The sequence below is a fragment of the Gossypium raimondii genome, chromosome 10, assembly GCF_025698545.1.
Source record: "Gossypium raimondii isolate GPD5lz chromosome 10, ASM2569854v1, whole genome shotgun sequence".
NCBI classification, from domain to species: Eukaryota; Viridiplantae; Streptophyta; class Magnoliopsida; order Malvales; family Malvaceae; genus Gossypium; species Gossypium raimondii.
Genome location: NC_068574.1, coordinates 33375112 through 33397083, shown reverse-complemented (window position 1 = coordinate 33397083; position 21972 = coordinate 33375112). Strand labels below are relative to the sequence as shown.

Below are 21972 nucleotides of genomic sequence, written 5' to 3'. Positions count from 1 at the left end.
ATAACTAATATATCATTTTATTAAATGACTACTATTATTATTTCGATGGCTTTTTGTCTTTTCATACTTTTATATAGTTTTTAAATAAAATAATTGAAATTAACATGTGCAAGGATTGAACTCGTGTTTAATGAATTTAAAAAATTCTTTACTTTTACACCAATAATAATTCTTGAGTAAAGTTAAAAAATTAACTTTTAACATAAAATATTTTTCTCACCAAATTTGTGTATGTATACTATCTATACTTACTATTAATAAAACCTAAATCTGAGTTGTTGTCACGGGTTAACCAAGTATCAATTTGGTTAAGAAATGACTAATATACCCTTTTATTAAATGATTACTATTTTTACCAACACAGTTAGAAAATAACAAATATACCATTTTATTAAGTGAATACTATATATAAAGATTCTGATTGAGTTTCTATATATAAATTTTCGCAGAGTTGGAGTCACCCATAAGTGGGTCCTAACTCATTTAAGGAGTTACCAAAATGCCCTTATTTTAATAAAGTAATAAATATCAACATAAGAGTATTTTTGTCTTTTATATAAAATTTAGAAAAAAAATCATACTTATGATGGGATTTGAATCCAAAACAAGGTTAATTTACCTAAATAATTTTTTAAAAAAATTAAATATTGAAATAGGTTGTCAGCTGGATTATATACGAAAATGATATTTTTTTTGGGTCGCGCCTATCTGACAGGCGCAACAACTTTTTTTTATTAAAATATTTTTTTGTTTTTTTTAAATATTATTTTATTGGTTCCCGGATCAGTATATGACCCGTGTAGAGATACGAAAATAGTATGGGGTAGGTGGCGCCTAGAGGTGCTCATGGGCCGGGCGGCTCGGCCCGGCCCGACGGCCCGCCCGAAATATGGGAGGGTTTGGGTAAAAATATAGGCCCGAAATATGGGCTTGGGCAAAAAAATGAGGCCCGTTTAGAAAACAGGCCGGGCCTCGGGCACCACTTTTTCGGCCCGGCCCGGCCCGATATAATAAATATATTTATTTTTTTAATTTTAAAATATTTTTTACATACTTTTTAAATTTTTTTTAAATTTTAAAATATTTTTAAAATACTTTTTTTTAATTTTTTTAATTTTAAAATATTTTAAAAAAATTTTAAAATTTTTTTTTTAATTTTTTAAAATTTTTAAAATAAAATGGGCTGGCAGTGCCGGGCCAGGCTTATGATTTTTCCTACTGGCACTGGCAAAATCTTAGGCCCATATTTCGAGCCGGGCCAGGCCCGGGCCTAGGACCCGGGCCGAAATTTTTTATGGGCCCGGCCCGAACCCGACCCGGCCCGCCCATGAGCACCTCTAGTGGCGCCTATCTGGTAGGCGCAACTGGTGGAGCCTATCTGACAGGTGCGACTGGTTGAACAAAATAGCTATAAATTTTTTTTTTAAAATTACATTACTAAAAACTCACAAAACACATCAATTTATAATAAATTACTAACAAAATATTTAACAAAATAATTTTACATTACTAAAAACTCACCAAATACTAAACTAAACACAACAATTTATAACATAATCCTAAATTACTAATAAATTAATTTTAAAATAATTACAAACACAACAATTTATAACATAATCCTAAATTACTAAGAAATTATTTTAAAATAATTATAAAAAAATAAATTCATACAAAATATTAACCCAAAATAATAAGCACTAAACATAAACAATTTATAAATAATAATTAATAACAAAAAAATATTTTTGTGCGGGGCAAAGGGGCGCAACGGGGAGGCAGTGGCACCTACCTATCAGGGGCGACCAATGGCTCCTATCTGACAGGCGCGACTGGTCTCGAGTATTTTTAACCCGTATTTTGACCTGTTCACTGTATTTTGACATGTATATATATTTAAATATTTTTAATAAAAATAAAATAATACTATTTTATTTAAAATAAAAAAATATTTTAATATAAAAAAGTAGTTACACCTGTCAGGCTCAGACAAAAAAAACCATTTTCATATATAATTCAGCAGAAAACCAATTTCAGTATTTAGAATTTTTTTATATTATTTAGGTAAATTTAACACAGAAAGAAGAAACATAGCAATAGTGTACAAGTCTGGGTTCCAAATGAAGACACGTTAGCAGCTTTCTTTTTCTGGGTTGGAGTTGGGAGGGAAAAAGAGAAACAAATGTATAATTATATGTCAATCCCTATACTTTTCAAACTTTTAAAATTTAATCTCTTTATTTGGTTCTGATATCAAGAATGTAGTCTATTTATTTTTGATTTAATAAATAATGTTGTTAATTGATATGTATTAAATTTGAATATGAGTTATGCTTGCTTAAACTTTATTTTTTAAATCAAATATTAAAATATTACATATTGAAAATCAACAGAATCCTAATAAAAATATTTTCAATTTGATTTTAATTTTTCAGTAAGTCAGTCAAGTAGAGGAGTTAAATATTTAAAATTAAAGTCAAAAATTCGAAACAGTACAATGATAGGAGACATAATTAAACTGGAGAGAGAGATGTATATTCATGTTCATGCTTTTTTTGGTCTAAATATTATTCCAAATATTATGAATTTATATGAAAAGGTCATAATTTAATCTATACATAAATTGTTTGTAATTTTTTAAATATTAAAATAATTATTTTGTAAGTTTATCGAGTTTTATTTAATATCCAACTTTAATCCATTTAAAAGGTTTTTTATTTACATTATTACTTTAAATCATGTATTTAAAATGATTATCGCCTCGAAAATCAGTTTAATAAAGTTAATCAACCCTAAATTATTATCATAAGTTTAATTTTCATAATTAAAAACTAAAATATTTTAATATAAAAAATATATAAATCCTCATGCGTAAGCGGGGACGTAAAGGCTAGTATAAAAAAAATTAAAAGAGAAGATCTTAGGAAAATGTACGTCACTGCTCTGAAGGATGGGAGAAATGGTTCAAATTCATGGATGGAACTTTACAGACCTGGAACAAGAGACAGAATGAAAATAAATATTCTTTATTTTAAAAAGGCACGTGTCATATTCTGATTTGCTTTGAAATTTTTTTTACCATGGATAGGGGAGACATTATAAAATATTTAATTTCATTTAATCTTAAAATTAAAATTTTTATTTAAATAAAAACATCATGTGTCACACACTGGTTTTCTTTGGTATTTTTATATTTGAGGGTAACCTTTGAAGAATCAAAGTTTAAATACCACTTTACACTTAAGTTGAAAAAGTATCAATGGAGCCCATTTTTCATTTAAGTTCTCATTTAAGCAAATTATACAATGAAATAAATTTTAAAAAATGTTAATTATGAATATAGATAAATTTTAAATATATATTTATAATAAATAAAAACATTAATAATAAACCAATATCCAAATTTTAAATTTAATGCTTGCATAAAATATCTTTTAATATAATATATTAATTTAATAATACAACAATTCAATTATACTACATACAAAAACTAAACAGTTCAATTATAGTAAATTAATTTATAAGTTCCACACATTACTAAACCTGGTAACACTAATAATATTATTAATAAATTAATTTAAAATCATATTAATAAAATTAAAATAAAAAATTCAAATTTATGAAAATTTAAACTTAAATCGATTCTAACTCGAAATAATTATAGGAGGGAACCATCTAAGTACAAAGAGAGTTAATCTGAAGCTGCCAAATCCAGTCTTTTATCACTTCTATACACTAATATAAGTATGCATTAGAATTTATACAAGGTTTAGTATATATTTTGCTTGCTAAATTAAATATGTTTGATATCTAAATTATTTTTTAGACCTAATTGATAGTTGAACTTAGATTTTATTAGATACTTTTGATACCTTTGTATAGTGTTGTTAAATTCTAACGGTGTGACATTGAAAATCAATAAAAGATAACATATAATAGTCTCAAATCATGATATGTGACAAAACTCTAATAAAAAATATTTTTAATAATATCTAAATTTATAAAAATAAAATTATTTTACATCAAAATGAACTATATGCATTATATACTTATTTTTTACAAATTTATATAATTTTAATTGTTATAAAACATCATCTTTTTATAATATTATTTTGAAATAAAAATAAAATAAATATATAAAAACTATAAAATTATTTCACATCCAAAATGAACATAAACCATGAGAAGTTTAGATTCAAATACTCCTGAATACCATTTTGCCCGAGATCATTAATCTAGACGTGTTTTTAATAATTTTATAACTTTTACTTGTTACTATTTATATATTACTATGTTATGATTTTTAATTCATTGAGGTTTTATAATGTATTGATTTGTTAGTATTTGATTCTATATATTTCGATATTCATATAATCAATTTTTATAAAGATAAAATAAATAAAATTTCTAAAAGAATAAATTTAGAATGAATCAGGACAAAGTGACATTCAAATTTATATTTGGATATTCATTTGTCCATGTTTATTCTGGACGTGAGATAATTTTTAATAAATTTTAATTTCAAAATATAATAATATAAACTTGATATTTTATAAAAAATTAAAAAGATATAAAATTAAGTTTAGAATGAACCTATATAAATGGATATATATATTTTGATGTTATGCATGTCCGTTTTACGATCCGTGCTCGGAGTTCGTGGTTATCTCTCCTAACAATATTATCTTTAAGGTTCAAAGCTACATTCTCCCATTAAGAATGCAATGTGCTTTACCATTACACTCAACCACTTATTAATTATATATACTTTTATAAATTTATATTTATATTTAATATATTTTTAATTTCTAAATAATAATATAAAAATTTGATATATTTTGAAAAATAAAATTATATAAAATTATTAAAAAGTAAGATCAATACCTACCAAGTTCCTCTTAATGTAAAATAAATTTTATAATTTTAATTTTTATAATAACTTGCGATGTGTTAAGATACGAAGCTGCCACATATTTTTTTATTGGTTAAAATGTAAAATTATTAAATTACAGAAATTTATATCAGTATACACTATGTATATATGATTGTAACAAATTGGTGAGTAAAATTTGATTTGATTAAAAAATCAAATTTTTTGAATTTTGAGTTAATCAAATCGAGTTATTCAAACTATTCAAGTCAACTCGAATAACTCAATTTGAGTTTCGAGTTTGAGTCGAGTTGAATTTTACAATTCGAATAACTCGAATAATTAAAATAACAAATTGGTGTAAATACTCTTTTGATCCCTGTCAACTTTGAAAATAAGCAAATTGGTCTCTCTCAACAAAAAATAAAAAAATTCAAAATAATTTTAAAACAAAATTTATATTTTAAAAAATTATAAAACTTCTAAAAAAATATAAAAAAGTTACATTTTCAAAAATTTTCTAAAATAATAATTTTGAGACCTAATTAATAATTCAAATTTATCATATTAAAATATCTTATTTTTTATTATTTAGCTTTCAAAAAAATCAAACATTTATAGGGCAGCAACTGGAGGCTCGAATTATTCTCCTCCTGTATATATGATTGCTGTAATTAAATCCTCAGTTGTTTTCGGGGTATTTGCCAAAGCCTTCTTCCTTTCTTCCAATCTACTCTAACAGTCACCACCATCTCCCAAACCCAACCACCTTCATCTCAGTAGTCAGTCCCACTCATACACTCTCTCTGACTATATATTTAATTATTTATCCATGTCTAATGTCTATACATTGAAAGACAGGCTTCTCTTTTTTTTACTTTTAGCTTTATTAGTCTTAAAAAAAGGTGTCCTGGTACGTCCCCGAGGCTGCGCCATCAGTTCAGAACCAAGAACAAAGCATAAAGCGAGAGAGAGAGAGAGAGAGGCTAATGCTAAGGTAAGGCCAAAGCCATGTTTTTTTAAAAGCCATCCACAGAGAGAGAAATAGAGAGAGAGGGGCGGCTTACAAAGGCTTTTACACGTGATAAAGAAAACACCAAAAGCACTTTGCATGCGTGTATAAAGATTCATCATCATCATCATCATCATCATCATCTCTCTTCACTCCCCCCTTCGCTACTTTTTTTTTTTAATTTTTCTTTGCTCTTATTTTTCTCCCTTGTCTCTCCATCATTCCTAGAAAAAAATCATCTTTTATCTCCCTTTTCTGCTTTCTCTTTCAATCGCTCTTTCACCTTCCTTGGCTTCAACCCATCTTTTCTAACCTCTTCCTCTTTCTCTTCTTTGTTTTGCTTCAAAGTTAACTGCTTTGCATATTGGTTTCCACTTGGTTGGTGAGTTTTCGAATATATACTAGTAACATTTATGATTCCATTTAATGGGTTCATTTTACTATTAAGCATTAAATTTTTTGTGTTTTCATTTTCTGGAATATCCAGGGGATAGTGATTTCACTGCCATTTTCAATGTTTATTCCTTCTCTTTGTATCCATGCTCTTGTTCTTTTGTTTTTTTCTAGATGGCTTTTATTCTTTCTATGTACCTTTCGGTTTCAAATTATGTTGTTTACATTGAAAAAAATAAAATAAATGAACTTTCTTCAATGCTGTTCCTATGTTTTTATCTGATTGGGCTTATATTCATTCATTTCTAATCTGATTTTTTTTCCTAATAAAGTTTTCAGTTTTTGGTAGGGACAAGCTTAGGGGAATAGATTTTTGTCTTGTGGGTAGTCCTATTTGTTTTTGTTTTGGGTGCTATTAAATTATTATTATTATTATTATTATTATTATTAAATGGTCATTGGTTTCATAATAGAGGTTTCTCAAGAAGGTTTGATTTTAGAGTTGATATTCAGTTTTGTCTTTGCTTACCAATTTTTTAAGTTGCAGTCTTGCAGGTTTGGGGCATTGTGCCTTTGGTTCTCTATACTTTGCTTAGTCTTTTTTTTTTAGCAATATTTCAGAAGCAATAATAAGAACAATTGTGCTTTTAATTCACGCATAGGTTTGCAAAATGGTTTTTATAGTTCTATTTCTCTAAGTCTATATTTTTTTTGAGTTCTAAATTTAGGAGTCAGTAGTTTTAGGGAGTTAAATGCCGAAAAAAAGGTGAAAGATTTGGGGTTCTAGTGTTGCAAAAGAATGGTAAAGCTTGCAAGGAGCAAAGAATTCTGGAGTTTTTGCCCTTGTCCTTTTAGTTTTTACTCTTAATTTGTTATTTAAAATACTTATGTTCAATACATTTTGACATATATTTTGGTATATGTTCAGACATGATGTTAAGATATAATCCTTAAAATAATAATATTTTGATACATTTTTACATGGGACATTCACGCAAGTGTGTTTAACATAGATCAACATTTGTATTTTACCCTTCTGAAGATGTTTTTCCACTGACATACATTTTCCTTATTTGTTTATATTTTCAGGCAGAAAGTGTCATTATTACGTGTAGGTGAGGGAAAGTAGTACAAGAATAGAAGAGAAACCAGTACTTTATGCGTGTGCCGATCCCTGAAAGAACTTCACACTTTGTTTCTCTTTTGGACAAGCCTTTTGTTCTTGTCTTGCATCAGTTTCGCCGAGTAAGTTCAGAGAAAGCTTACCAATATGCCTATTAGGCAAATGAAAGATAACTCAGAGCAACACCTTGTGATAAAGAATCACTTGCAAAACACTATGAACCCGATTCAAAGAACGCCAAAGACTGCACAAAATGGAAAAGGTCCACCAGCAGGTCATGAACCACACAACACAAAACAATCCCATAACCACACCTCACCTCCAACGAAGAACAAAGGAAGAAGAAGAGGAAGAGGTGGTAGAAAATCTGATCAAGGCGATGTTTGTATGAGACCGAGTTCGAGGCACTGCACGGTAGCACAGAAGCCAGTGAATCCTGGTTCTGCTGATATTTTGGCTGCTACTTCAAATGGGTCTATTCAGAATGATCATAACTTGTCTGGAATGGAAATGGGATTTCCTACTTCAAGCAAGTCTTTGAATTTTGCATCTAGGCCTGGTTTTGGTCAAGTTGGAACCAAGTGTATCGTAAAGGCTAACCATTTCTTTGCTGAGTTACCTGACAAGGACTTAAACCAGTATGATGTAAGCTCATTTTTGTTCTTGTTTTGCCTCTTTTTTTATTTACATTATCATTGGTTCATTTTTTTCATGTATGGTTACTACTTTAGTTGTTTAGTTTGTAATTATATAATTTGTTCATGTTCTTTTATTTTATTGGTATGTATGGTATTTAAACTTTGTTCTCGTTGCTGTTTACCTCTTGCAAACCTGTATTCTGCTTCATTGCAGGTTACTATAACTCCTGAAGTGACATCCCGAACGATGAACAGAGCTATAATGGCAGAGCTTGTGAAATTGTACAAAGGATCAGTGCTAGGAATGAGATTACCTGCTTATGATGGCCGAAAGAGTCTGTACACAGCTGGTGAATTTCCATTTTCTTGGAAGGAGTTTAGTGTCAAGCTTGTAGATGAAGACGATGGCATCAATGGCCCCAAGTGAGTAGATATTGTCTTTCATGGATATTCTACTTCCTTTTGTTGTGCAATTTGTGTTTTAATTTCTCCACAAAAGTTCATGAAATAAAATAATATGAGATTAAATTATTTCACCATTTCCGTATCTATTTCCTTATTATTATTATTCTATCAATTTACTCAAAGAACTAAAGTAGTATACGGTATGCATTACCTCCTTTTGAGTTGATCTCCTATGACATATATGATTTTACAGGAGAGAAAGAGAATATAAAGTGGTAGTTAAGTTTGTTGCACGAGCAAACATGCATCATTTAGGCCAATTTCTAGCTGGTAAGCGCGCTGATGCTCCACAAGAAGCACTGCAGATACTTGACATTGTGTTACGAGAGTTATCAACAAAGAGGTACAAGTTGGAAAGTGTTTGTGTTTATCATAGAATGATTCTAGCTATCGATAATTTTTCTTCTGGGGATCTCACTCTGCTGATTCTTGGAAGGTATTGTCCTATTGGGAGATCCTTCTTTTCACCTGATATTAGAGCACCGCAAAGGCTTGGTGACGGTTTGGAGTCATGGTGTGGTTTTTACCAGAGTATTAGGCCAACTCAGATGGGCTTGTCTCTGAATATTGGTATGTTAATTATGGTAAAATTTACAAAATTATTTGGCAGTTAACTTGGATTGACTTTCTCATCTTCCTTTTTAACCTCTATTTTACCTTTGTAATAGATATGGCTTCGGCTGCATTCATTGAGCCACTACCTGTTATAGAGTTTGTTGCTCAGCTACTAGGCAAGGATTTATTGTCAAGGCCATTGTCTGATTCTGATCGTGTGAAGGTCTCTTCTTTTTACTGCAGCTGCAGCCTGGTTTCATTCTTGTCATTTTATATAATCATAATTAACTTTGAAATCTCTGGCAGATTAAAAAGGCACTCAGAGGAGTGAAAGTCGAGGTAACCCATAGAGGGAATGTACGTAGAAAATACCGTGTTTCAGGATTGACTTCTCAGCCTACTAGAGAGTTAGTGTAAGTTTCAGCTCTCTATTTCCTGGTTTGTGCTTGAATTTGGTTGATAAAGAATCATCGATGTTAAGTATATACTGGTGCTTGAATGAGAGTGAAATAAAGTAGTTCCACTGACCTTATTCTTTCTTTTTGGGGATGTATAATTAGTTATATTTCGAACTTATTTATGGTGCTCTTTTCAGGTTTCCTGTTGATGATAATTCAACCATGAAGTCTATTGTTGAATACTTCCAAGAGATGTATGGCTTTACAATTCAGCATACACATCTACCTTGTCTTCAAGTAGGAAACCAAAGAAAGGCAAATTATTTACCTATGGAGGTGAGATGTCACAGAAAATTTTGTAATTTTGTAATTTTTCATTTTCAACATTTTCTTTTGTTTTTGTCAAGTTCTCATGGGAAGTCCGAATTCTTTGCTTTGCCAGGCTTGCAAAATTGTTGAGGGACAGCGATACACAAAAAGATTGAATGAAAGGCAAATTACTGCTCTCTTGAAAGTCACATGCCAAAGACCAAGGGATCGGGAGCATGACATTTTGCAGGTACGTATGATACTGCAGTCCTGCATGTTATATAAAAAGTACCCCCATTCAGTATTTGGGCAAACTTTACATTATTGGATTTATGACCTTTGTTTATTCATAACCCAAGGAAGGAATGAAAGAAACTTTAAAATACATTGCTACTGCTCTATTGCAATCAAGAATTGAAGCGTGACTACTATCATACCTACATCTTTCTGATGATTGATGAACAAAAGGATCTGCAGATTTCCTATAGCACATAACTTGTGGGACAGTTTACAAAGTTGCTATAATATTCTATATATGTCAAAATTTCCATTTATAGTTTGAAAATCAAGTTAATATGAGGGTGAAATTGATGCAAATACTGAACTTTATACATAAAGTTGCAGACTTTTAGAGAAAGGAATCTCTTAAAATGGATAAGATGGTAGAATGCAGAACAAATATTTTGGTTTTTGATGTCTGAAGTAATTTAGTATTATTTTGGTTTTGTAATAACTAAATGTCTTTGCTGCATGTTGAACACAAGCAGACGGTTCAACATAATGCTTACAACCAAGATCCTTACGCAAAGGAGTTTGGGGTCAAAATCAGTGAAAAGCTTGCTTCAGTCGAGGCGCGAATCCTTCCTGCCCCTTGGGTAATATATCTTCAAACTGCTAATCTAAGGAAAAAGAATTTCTTATTCATTTTTACCATTTCATTGGCTTCTTGCAGCTGAAATATCATGAAACTGGAAAAGAAAAGGATTGTCTGCCTCAAGTTGGGCAGTGGAATATGATGAACAAGGTAAGATGCATACTTACGTCTTCAATATTATTCATTTTTCTGGCAAGTTCTCCTTTTTCCTGCCTTCCTCATTCCCTTTTAATAGAGAGAAGGGGAGAAAAATATTGAAGTAACAGGCAGCAGCGAAACCGGGGTTTTTTTTTTGTGTGGGAGGGGGTATGAGATAAAATTATAAATTTGAGGGACCAAAGCTAAAAACTATGTTAAAAAGGCTTAAATTGAGTTATTAAATTTTCAAAGGGCCTATTATACATTTTTCAAATTATAAAATTTGGGTGGAAAATTGTGCTTGGTTGGTTGGGTGGAAAGGGAGGGCGAGATAAAATTAGAGGGTCTATTATACATTTTTCAAATGTTTTATTTTCTTTCATTCCTTTTTTTCAACTCTACCAAGGAATGGATGGGTGGAAATTACTTTTTCTTTCAAATTTTCCATCTTCCCTACCAAGTACGCAAATATGGAAAAAAGAAAAATTTTCCATCTTTCCATTATTCTACCCCTCCAATTTTCGACTTCTCTTTCCATTTTATCAAGCAAAGCCTAAGTTTATAGATTCTTTTGGTCATACCTATTCCTTTTGTAGCCTGTGTTGCTGATATTTTGGCCTCTTGTTTTAATGATGTATAGAAAATGATCAATGGGATGACTGTTAGCCGATGGGCATGTATTAACTTCTCACGAAGTGTGCAAGAGAGTGTTGCTCGTGGGTTTTGCAATGAACTTGCTCAAATGTGCCAAGTTTCTGGCATGGTAATTTTCTTTCTCTTATAATCTTTGGGCATTTAAGATCAAAATGTTGTTTTTCCCCCATAATTTCAAGTATAATTTTATAAGCCATTGCTGTTATATAGGAGTTCAATCCAGAGCCTGTTATTCCAATCTATAGTGCCAGGCCTGAGCTAGTGGAAAAAGCCTTGAAGCATGTTTATAATGCAACCATGAATAAAACCAAGGGAAAAGAATTAGAGCTTCTATTAGCTATATTACCTGACAACAATGGATCACTTTATGGTATGTCATGTTATGATGGTTTGCCATTCTAATTCTTAGATTTATGCTTTGTTCCTTTGTTCATATATGTGCTTAAGATGATTCCTGAAAATCCTACCCTCCTTTGCTTCCAAAATGAAGGATCGGAAACTGGAAGAATTATCTCAACATGGTATTGGGGTACTGAATTCTGACATCATTCTACCTTTCAGGTGATCTGAAGCGAATTTGTGAAACTGATCTAGGCTTGATATCACAATGCTGTCTCACAAAACATGTCTTCAAGATCAGTAAACAGTACTTGGCTAATGTTGCCCTGAAGATCAATGTTAAGGTTAAATTACTGCTCCCAGTTATACATATAAATCTATATTCCTGAATGACTTGATTTCAAACTTTAGACCATTATGGTTACTATATGCTTCTCTATTCTTGTTAACTATATATATTTTTAAGTCCTTAATCAATGACTATCCCTCATCATTGATGCAGACGGGTGGCAGAAACACTGTTCTTTTGGATGCTATCAGCTGCAGAATACCACTAGTTAGTGATATACCAACGATAATATTTGGTGCAGATGTGACGCACCCCGAAAATGGAGAAGACTCCAGCCCCTCAATAGCAGCTGTATAATTCCCTCTCTTAGTTTATGTTCTTTGAGCTTGGTTTTTCATCAACCTTTCTGAAAATTAGATTCGGCTTTCTCAAGTATACTGGTTCTGTAGGTAGTAGCTTCACAAGACTGGCCTGAAGTGACAAAATATGCTGGACTAGTATGTGCTCAAGCTCATAGACAGGAACTTATACAGGACTTATACAAAACATGGCAGGACCCTGTACGTGGCACAGTTAGTGGTGGCATGATCAGGTAATTGTTGTCAATTCCTCTAAACAAGTGCATTTAAGCCTCAAGTTGTATGTATTTTCATTTCTAATTATGATTTCTTGTGTAGGGATCTTCTGGTATCCTTTAGGAAGGCAACGGGGCAGAAGCCACTGAGGATTATATTTTACAGGTTTGTGATGCAGATTTCGTTGGTAAAAGTTTATACTATTATTTTCCATTTCCAGATACCACACCTTAGTTAAAATTCAACTTGCAATAGGTGTCTCATCCCAACGATTTAGTGGGACAAGAAGAGTTGTCATGGTTTTTATGCATTTTTTCCTGGGAAATTTTGTCTGTTGGTTCTTGCCTTACCACTTCTGTATTACAAAAGCCTTGCATGCAGTTGTAGTCTTGCATTTAAAATCTGGGTGTGTTTCATCTGTCGGGGACCTTTCATGTACTGTATTAAATGGTGAATTTTTGGAGCAGGGATGGTGTCAGTGAAGGGCAATTTTATCAAGTTCTGCTTTATGAACTAGATGCAATCCGGAAGGTGAGTGTGAGAATATATTTTATTTGTTGATAACTCTTTCTAAATCAATTGAAACGAATTTTAAGACGATTATGGTTCTGATAAACAATTTATTTGTAGGCGTGTGCTTCTCTAGAACCGAACTATCAACCACCGGTGACTTTCATTGTTGTACAAAAACGACACCACACTCGCCTCTTTGCTAATAGTCACAGGGACCGAAGCAGCACAGATAAGAGTGGAAACATTTTACCAGGTAAAAGATTAAGTTTCTTGGATATTCAAGATTCATGGATGAGCATCATTAGTTGTTCTAATGACATTGCATTTTGTTCTCATAGGAACTGTTGTTGATTCGAAAATCTGTCATCCAACGGAATTTGATTTTTACCTTTGCAGTCATGCTGGTATTCAGGTTGAACATTAACATTCTTCATTCCTTTTAATCTTGGGAACCTTTTTTCCTGAAATTTCCTTAACGAATGTTGCCTTATCGTTATTTATATCTGTATGATGATTGATACGACATCACTGATGCTCATAGCTACTTATACATAATAACCAGAAATGCTTTAGAAATTTGTGGTTATATAATTCTCTTGTAATTTAAACATGTTTAAGCTGTCTTGTATATCGTATGTGTAAGTGTTTGTCTAATGATGGCAGGGAACAAGCCGGCCAGCGCACTACCATGTTCTTTGGGATGAAAACAATTTTACAGCAGACGGAATACAGTCTCTAACAAACAACCTTTGTTACACATATGCAAGGTGTACGCGCTCAGTCTCGGTTGGTAAGTGACATTTTTGTATGTTATTAGTATATCTTCGCACTGAAGCCTGTTTTGGCGGTAGCAACTCAAACTGCTGATGTTGTGGGTTCTTTTGGCAGTTCCTCCTGCATATTATGCACATTTAGCTGCATTCCGTGCACGGTTCTACATGGAACCAGAGATGCAAGAGAATGGGTCGAACAGTTGCAGTAATGGTCAAGCGAAAGGTACAAGGGCAGTGGGAGAATCGGGGGTGCGGCCATTGCCAGCCTTGAAGGAGAATGTGAAGAGAGTGATGTTCTACTGTTAGAATGGATGAGTGGAGTGGGAGATTTGCAACCATGAATAGAATAACTTTTTTCAGCTTATTAAAATTTCCTTGTACAGTTTAAATGAATGATTGCAAAGTCTTCCAAAGTTTAGTTTAAGATAAAAATGTGAAACGTGGGAGGAATGATCCACAGATGCAAGAATGTTAAAACTGGGTTATTATCTTTATGTAAAGAAATGCTAATTTAGAATCCTTAATCATCTTATTCTCAATTTAATCTTGTCTGAATGTTAATACTATGCTATTACAAACAACAGTCTGATTTATAATGGAATGTATTTGGATCTAAGCAGAATAAATTTGATTTAAGAATGATTCAAGTATGAGATTCGAATATCAGATGAATTATGCTGATAAATAACTGCAACATTGTCATTCTCCACAATAATTTTCATAAAGCCCCTATCCCAAGCTAATTGGAGCCCCTCAGCCTTAGCCACTTCACAAGATCCCAGGCTTCTACAAAAACCAACCAACCAACCAACAGACGTTGCAGTCACGTACCAAACCCCCTGCAGAAGTGCAAAAACCATCAGAAACTACTGCTCCATCCGAATTCAATTTAATCCAACCCACAGGTGGTTTCAACCATCCAATTTGTTTTAGTGTTCGACTTGGTTTGCTACAATCAGGATCTCGATATCTACATAAAGGGCCAAGAGAAGCTAACCAATTATCAATCCAAAATCTAAGCTTGGCCCCGTCTCCTATTGACCAGCAAATGCAATCAAGTACCATATCCCAAACTTGAGTGAACGATTTCCTTACAAACAAACCTTTGCTGCACAACAACTTCGGAGGATAACAATTACATATTTTGTCTTAGGTAACGGAGCAGATGACTCTCAAAATATAGATGCATACATGTCATTAACTAGACTGATAGTACATGGAATAGGACCCAAGTGGAATAAATCTTAAATTCATTTGTAGATTTATTCACTTGTAACATTTAATAGTGTGACTTACTTTAGTCCTGAGCAAATGACAAACTATGTGTCCGTAACTCGTATCGTATGATATATTAAAAGCTTGAGTTCAATTGATAATTGTTAAGGAATATGTAAATATGTAATTAGCTAATTACTAGGGATATAGCTGATTACTAGGGATTTAATTTTATTCTTTTTATTTACTTTCCTTATAGAGTAGATCCTCATATGCATATATATATATGTATCATTTGATGGTGTATGAAATATAGAACTTCATTTTCTTTCTCATTGTGCCTTGCTATTTATCTTTTAGTATTTCGTACATGGCATCAGAGCCTCTTGGCTTGATTTAGTGGGTTCATGCTTCATTGTTTTACACGTGAACGATTTGGGTTTTTTGTGGGTCACTTGTTTGATGTGATTTTTGGGGTTCACCACCAACATAAGGAGGTGCACCACCTTCTCCATAGTTGATATGCAAGTTTTGACCACCAGAGACCCTACGGGTGAAGCTCACGCATTGCTAGAAGGGCAATAGCCAACTTTCACGCATAGGCACGTGATTGACCGCCTATAAATGAGTTATTATTTATAGTAAAATATAATACAAAAAATATATAAGAATTTAGAATGGCAGTGTCCGCAAGTGCACAGGCCAAATTGTAATACAGTTAGTGCAACGAAACACTTGGAACCGAAGGGAGAATGGAATAAATTTATGAAAATCTTTTTACCATAATAAGTCTAAATAATACTAATTAATTCCTATATATTACGATAAACCATAAAATAGACAATTGAGAGAAATTAAATAACTAAATGAATAAACAAGAAAGAAAATAACAAATGACTAAAATCGATAAACCAATCAAGAATATTAACTCACTTTAGGGTTTGTAATTAACTTTGGATTAGGATTTTAGGGTGGATTAGCTATCAATTAACCAATTATTATCTCTCGGCCTTTAACTAATTAATCGATTGATTGATACTCATTTATCTCTCAACTTCACTTTCTCAACCAGGATAAATGACGATTTACTCTGTTTGACTTATCTCCCGACCTCGTCTAGCCTATAATAACTTCTTAGGGTTGTCAAGCCTAGTGGTTTAAGAACATGTAATCTATACGGACTAAGCCTATCGAGAAAACCCTAAATCATATGTTAATAATATCCCCATCCACTCGTTAATCTCCCCTAAGGGATTTAGTCACTCATGTTATTCATAATCTCAATCTCAATTGAATAAATCATGAAAAGAACATGATTGAATCGGAAGAGAAACAAGATTAGAATAATTGTGGATTTGATATCAAATGGAGAACAGAGTAGTAAATCTTTTGATTGAAATAATGAAATATATCGAATGCAAAGAAAAGATAAATTGAAATACTCTAATAAAAAAATAATCTCTTGGATTGAAACTGATTCCAAGAGAAAATAAATAGTTTATAATAAGCCGAAAGAAAACTAATCTAATCCTAACCCTAAACTACTAGGGTTTTGAGGGTTTCTACAATGACTTCCTTACATCAAACCCCTAATGTCTTATTTATAGAAGTGTTGGCAACCCAAATTAGGTCTTTGACACGTCCTAGGTCTTTGTATAAAGTTGATTGTGCAGATGAAATTAAACCTGACATCCCTGGGCATCACATTGACCTATTTCGTGCCATGCAAGGGCTATGGCACGACTGACGTGTGATTTCTACCTTGTATCGTTCATTTCATGCTTTGATGTCTCGGAAAGCTTGTGCATCACTCGTCCTTTACTTCCACGTCAATTGGGCCATGAATCTTCATCTTACACACTTAATTACACATATTAGTACTGCCTAAGGTCTGTGTCGACCTAATGGGTCACAACACTCACAAAATGTGTTAAAAAACATTTATTTTATTAATATTTAATCCTAAGTACTAAATAACGAAAATGTAATATAAAATACTAAATTGCATAGAAAACAAGTTCCTTAAGTGCAAAAATAACCCAAAGTGACTACTATATTTGACGACAGGTCTCAAATACCCCCACACTTAATTCTTTACTTGTCCTCAAGAAAACTAAACGAAAACAAAATAAAAACTAAAAACAAAATAAATTGAAAAACAAGAAATAAACATGCAAAGAAAATAAAATGTACTCGAGCTAGCTTGATACATGAAATTGGAGAGAAGTATACTAACAAGACAATGTAAAAATAAATATATAAATCTAGAGTGATATACAATTGATTCATCATTTCTAAAGTTAGACGGGTTAGTTCAATAGATTACAAAGCAAACAAATAAAAAAAAATGTTAAGTATAGGTTTCTGTCAAAATAAGTATACAAATATTGCATAAGTGGTAAAAACATCAAAACTCAGCACAATTTCATCCACATAAGGTACTACCTAAGTTGCATAGAACTTTTTGACTTGTAACGTTCTACAACTTAGGTTGCTTTAGAATTTAAAGAATAGGCTTGACAAAACAGTTAAGCACGAAAGTTGTTTGGCACATAATATACTCCCCTGAATATACATATGCTCAACACCTTATATTCAATTCCCTCATCTTCCTTATTTCTCCATTTACTAAGGCACCGTATAGTATTCACGAGCACAATCATTTGAGTTCGTAATATTTTCTAATAAAGTTGAGCGTATTTGTCACATCTTAAGTCTAGCGGATCTGAGATTAAGATGTGCAGCAGTAAAATTTTCTGTTTGGCGAGGTATAATCCGCCCATTTGTTTTCTTTTGGCGAATAAAAGTGGGCTTATAATAATTGTTGTGTACGTAAATGAAAATTTTAATTCGGGTTTTTTAAAAGAAAAAGATTTTGTTAAGAAAAAAAATGAAATTATTGCATGAGTTACCGTCGAATCTTGATAGTACGCCTAATTGTCCTAGTACTATGCTTGTTAGGTTTGTACAGTGATCTGGTTGGAACTCAAATGGATGGCCGATCAAGTAATATTCATTCAGGATCTTGATTTATGATTTTATCAGAGTTTGTAGGCCACTAAGAAGGACAAATTATGAATTCAAGTGACACTTGTCAATCTCCACCAAACAAAAGTGAATTATATATACGTGTGAGGAGGGTTTGTGGGAGGAGTTTCTTCTTCCTTCAAGATGATTCTTTAAATTTTTTTCTTTTTCTTAACTATTAAATGTTATTTGCTAGTTGCTCCTCTTTTATAAACTGGAAGCTAAGGATTCTTGGAATAAACATAGGGTGTTCCATTTCTTGGTAAGTCTGGTAACTTTGCATGTTAAGAGTAAGGATGCTATGAAGTATATAGACTGTAAGTTATGAATAAGAAGCCTTGCATGAGGATTATCTATACATGAAATATTAGCAATCTGATTGTAAATGGGTTGTAATGGCGAATTCATATTCTTTAAGCAGTTCTTGTTGCTGGTTCGAACTGGATATTTGAGTTTGGAGCTGGTAGCTGCAGTAGGTGAGTCTAGGTGAGTCCTTAATATTGACTCCTACAAGTCTTTCAAGACAAATCTTTGTGATCAATATTCTAGTATCGATGAATGAGTACTTGATTTGACTGTTAAAAATTTGTGTGAGATCTTGATATAGTGTCCTCATAAGTCCGGTATGTAGTGGACTGTATGTATGGATGTATATGATTCTGTAAAGCAATTGTGTATGCATGTCTGAGATGTATACTGTGATACGTGACTATGTGATGTGCATGTGAAACGTGTAATGAGTATTATTTGGTTAAGAAAATGATTATAGCATATTTGAATGTGTGCCTATGTTAGGTATATGAGGTGTGATTAAGAAAGATAGAGAAATAGGGTGTAACTAAGTGTTGAGAGGTTTTGTGATGTAAGTTTTGACATCGCGATGGTTTTCAATGAAGTCCATTGAGACAGTAAATGTAACACCCCTAACCCGTCTCCATTGTCAGATTAAGGATACGAGGTATTGCCATAGTTAACAAGATCGATAATATAGTAACAAAATTCAAAAATTAATTTAAATATCATAAATTAATAAACAATCATCATTCATAGCATACTTTCAAAAACGAGACTTAAATTGAGTATTTGGAACCCTAAAATTAGTTTAGAAATGAATGTGTATTAATTTGAAAGAAAATAGAAAAGTATGGCAAAAACTGAAAATAAGGGTTACACGGTCATGTGGCCAAGCCGTGTGATAGAACCTAGACCGTGTGGCTTAAAGACATGGTCGTGTGGCCAAACCGTGTAATAACTTGAGTATGTGTAACTTAGGGTCACACAGTCGTGTCGTCAGGATGTGTAACTCTTTGAGACTATGTGGACAAACCTGTACCAAAAATCAATAAGACAAACGACTGTGTGAAGTGAACTTGTATTGCACACGACCTTGTGGTAGATCGTGTCATAGGCCACGTGCACCTAAAATAACTTCAAAAACAAGCCATTTCAACAAACATTTCTTAGGTATCAAGCCAAACCATTTCCAACAATTTCTTACCTATTCAAAACACATTTAAACGTACCAAAAACATTCAATCTAAGTGCCTAACCAATATGCCCTCATTGGCACCACAATTCAAACGTTTAAACATAGATCGTTCAAACATCAAAAAATTAGTTAACCGCACCTTACATTCCATTAATTCAGTACCCAATTAAAAACATAACACCATTGCCCACATTGCTAACATAACATCACCCAAAGCTCACCAAGTTACCTAAAGCAAAATGGCCATTTCATCACCAAAGCACAAGACAAGCATACAAATCAAACATTCCTTACTTATTCAACTATTAAATATATCGTCATAATATCATGCTCACATTCATAAAATAAGTTCACCAAATAACCAAAACTTATGCAAATTTCTTTACCTAAATAGCATGAACAACACCAAATAGATTTACAGGATTACATTCATGAACGCAACCATTAAAACTTACCATTTTTACATTGGTTCATATACCAAAAGACTCAAAACATAACCAAATACTCATAGCATATAATCAAAACCCTATTTACATGCCACTTATATCCAGACCGAAGTGAACAATTAATTACCGAACAAGTTGCCGGATCTATGATCTCCAAAAGTAATCCAATTGATAGCTTGAAATCGATGATCTACAAGCAAAAAAAACTAAAATGAGGTAAGCTTGCGTAAAGCTTAGTAAGTTCATATTGGACGTTAACTTACTTACTGTAAATGACTTAACCTAAACCTTTCAAAATAAAAATCATAATCAAGATCATGAGTTCATTTAATTACCTATACACATCACAAGTCTCATAAGGTTAGTAAATTCACACATACAAAAAACGTGTAACTTCTTCATGTCATAAAAAATATACAAGTAAACACATTCAAAGCTCAATTCAATCATATCATATTCACTTAACAATTCACATTTTCATTCCAAGTGTTCATTTCAAATGTCCTTTTACATATCTATCCATATAAACATTTCAGATATACAATTCATATAACAATTTCCATATAATCGATTCATATAATCATTTCAGATATCTATTTCCATATAACCGATTCATATAATCATTTTATATATTTATTTTCCACATAACCGATTCATATATTCATTTTATATATTCATTTTTCCATATAACCGAATCATATAATCATTTTTCCATATAACAGATTCATATAATCATTTTATATATTCGTTTTTCCACCCAATGAACCATAATGAAATAACATTGGATACGCGAGAATAATGCTCATACAAGCTATAACTGTAATTGCTCACACGAGCTATAATTGTAAATGCTCACACAAGCTATGAAATGGCTTTCTCACACAAGCTGTGGGTCGGGATGTTAGGCTACTCAGTGCTGCTCACATGAGTTGTGGAGAATGTGCAACAAATATAAGACCTCAGCGATCAGTAGGATATCCAAGACCAGCACTCGAATCGGTAAATAACCCTAATGACATGTCATTTGTATCCTAAGCATTCATGAAGTTCCTATGGGCCGTGTTTCATATCTATATCATTTAGTCATATACACATTATTTCAACACAATAATTCATCCATGTAGTTTCCCATTTTCAAACATAACCTTTAATTTAATTAACATTACAAATTAATCCATTCCATCCATTACCATTTAACAAGTAATTGAACTTAATCATAATATATATAGATATTATATCACAAAAAAAAAACTAATTAGTTCAACTAATTTACGAACTTACCTAATCACAATAGCTATGGACACTTAAACGACAACTACTCAACGACTTTTCCTTTCCCATAGTTATCAACCAATTGATCCGATTCTAGATCTAAATATAATTGTTCCATTCAATTAATCAATTCAAATACTTTAAAACACTTAAATTTACATATATAACTCTTTATCAATAATTTACACTTTACCCTAAACTTTTACCTTTTATTTAATTTAATCCATAAACCCGAAACTTTTACAATGATCACAATTAGGCCCAAAACCAAGCTAGCCGAATTTTTACTTATACATATATAGCCCATAATTTTTGAAATTTCACAATAACTTCTTGCTAAATTTCTTATTTATCAATTTAGTCCTTAAACTTCCTTCTACAAAAATGGAGAATTCAGTTTTTAAGAGGAAGTTGGTGGAAAAATGGTAATTTTTCTTTTCTTTTGTTTTGTTATAAATTAATTAACATTTTAATATAAAAATAACATATATATTTTTTTCATTCAAAACCGTCTACTATATAGTAATAATGTTTATTTACCATTTAAAACCATCAAATTATGTTTTTATAATCAAGAAACCCTTTTAAACTAATAACGATTGAATTTT

General features: G+C 31.8%; 1 protein-coding gene across 1 annotated transcript; it reads left to right on the top strand.

The window, feature by feature from the left end:
* The first annotated feature begins 6052 nt into the window (after positions 1 to 6052).
* LOC105777172 (protein argonaute 10) lies at positions 6053 to 14454 on the top strand. Its single transcript, XM_012600282.2, has 22 exons — positions 6053 to 6261; positions 7362 to 8040; positions 8248 to 8456; positions 8692 to 8841; positions 8935 to 9068; positions 9167 to 9276; positions 9360 to 9466; positions 9649 to 9787; positions 9894 to 10010; positions 10528 to 10635; positions 10713 to 10784; positions 11413 to 11535; positions 11637 to 11796; positions 11988 to 12109; positions 12268 to 12405; positions 12504 to 12646; positions 12732 to 12794; positions 13097 to 13160; positions 13260 to 13395; positions 13481 to 13554; positions 13806 to 13932; positions 14031 to 14454. The coding sequence occupies exons 2-22, from the start codon at positions 7543 to 7545 to the stop codon at positions 14219 to 14221; spliced, it is 2985 nt and encodes a 994-aa protein (XP_012455736.1). The 5' UTR covers positions 6053 to 6261; positions 7362 to 7542; the 3' UTR covers positions 14222 to 14454.
* The last annotated feature ends 7518 nt before the right edge of the window (positions 14455 to 21972 follow it).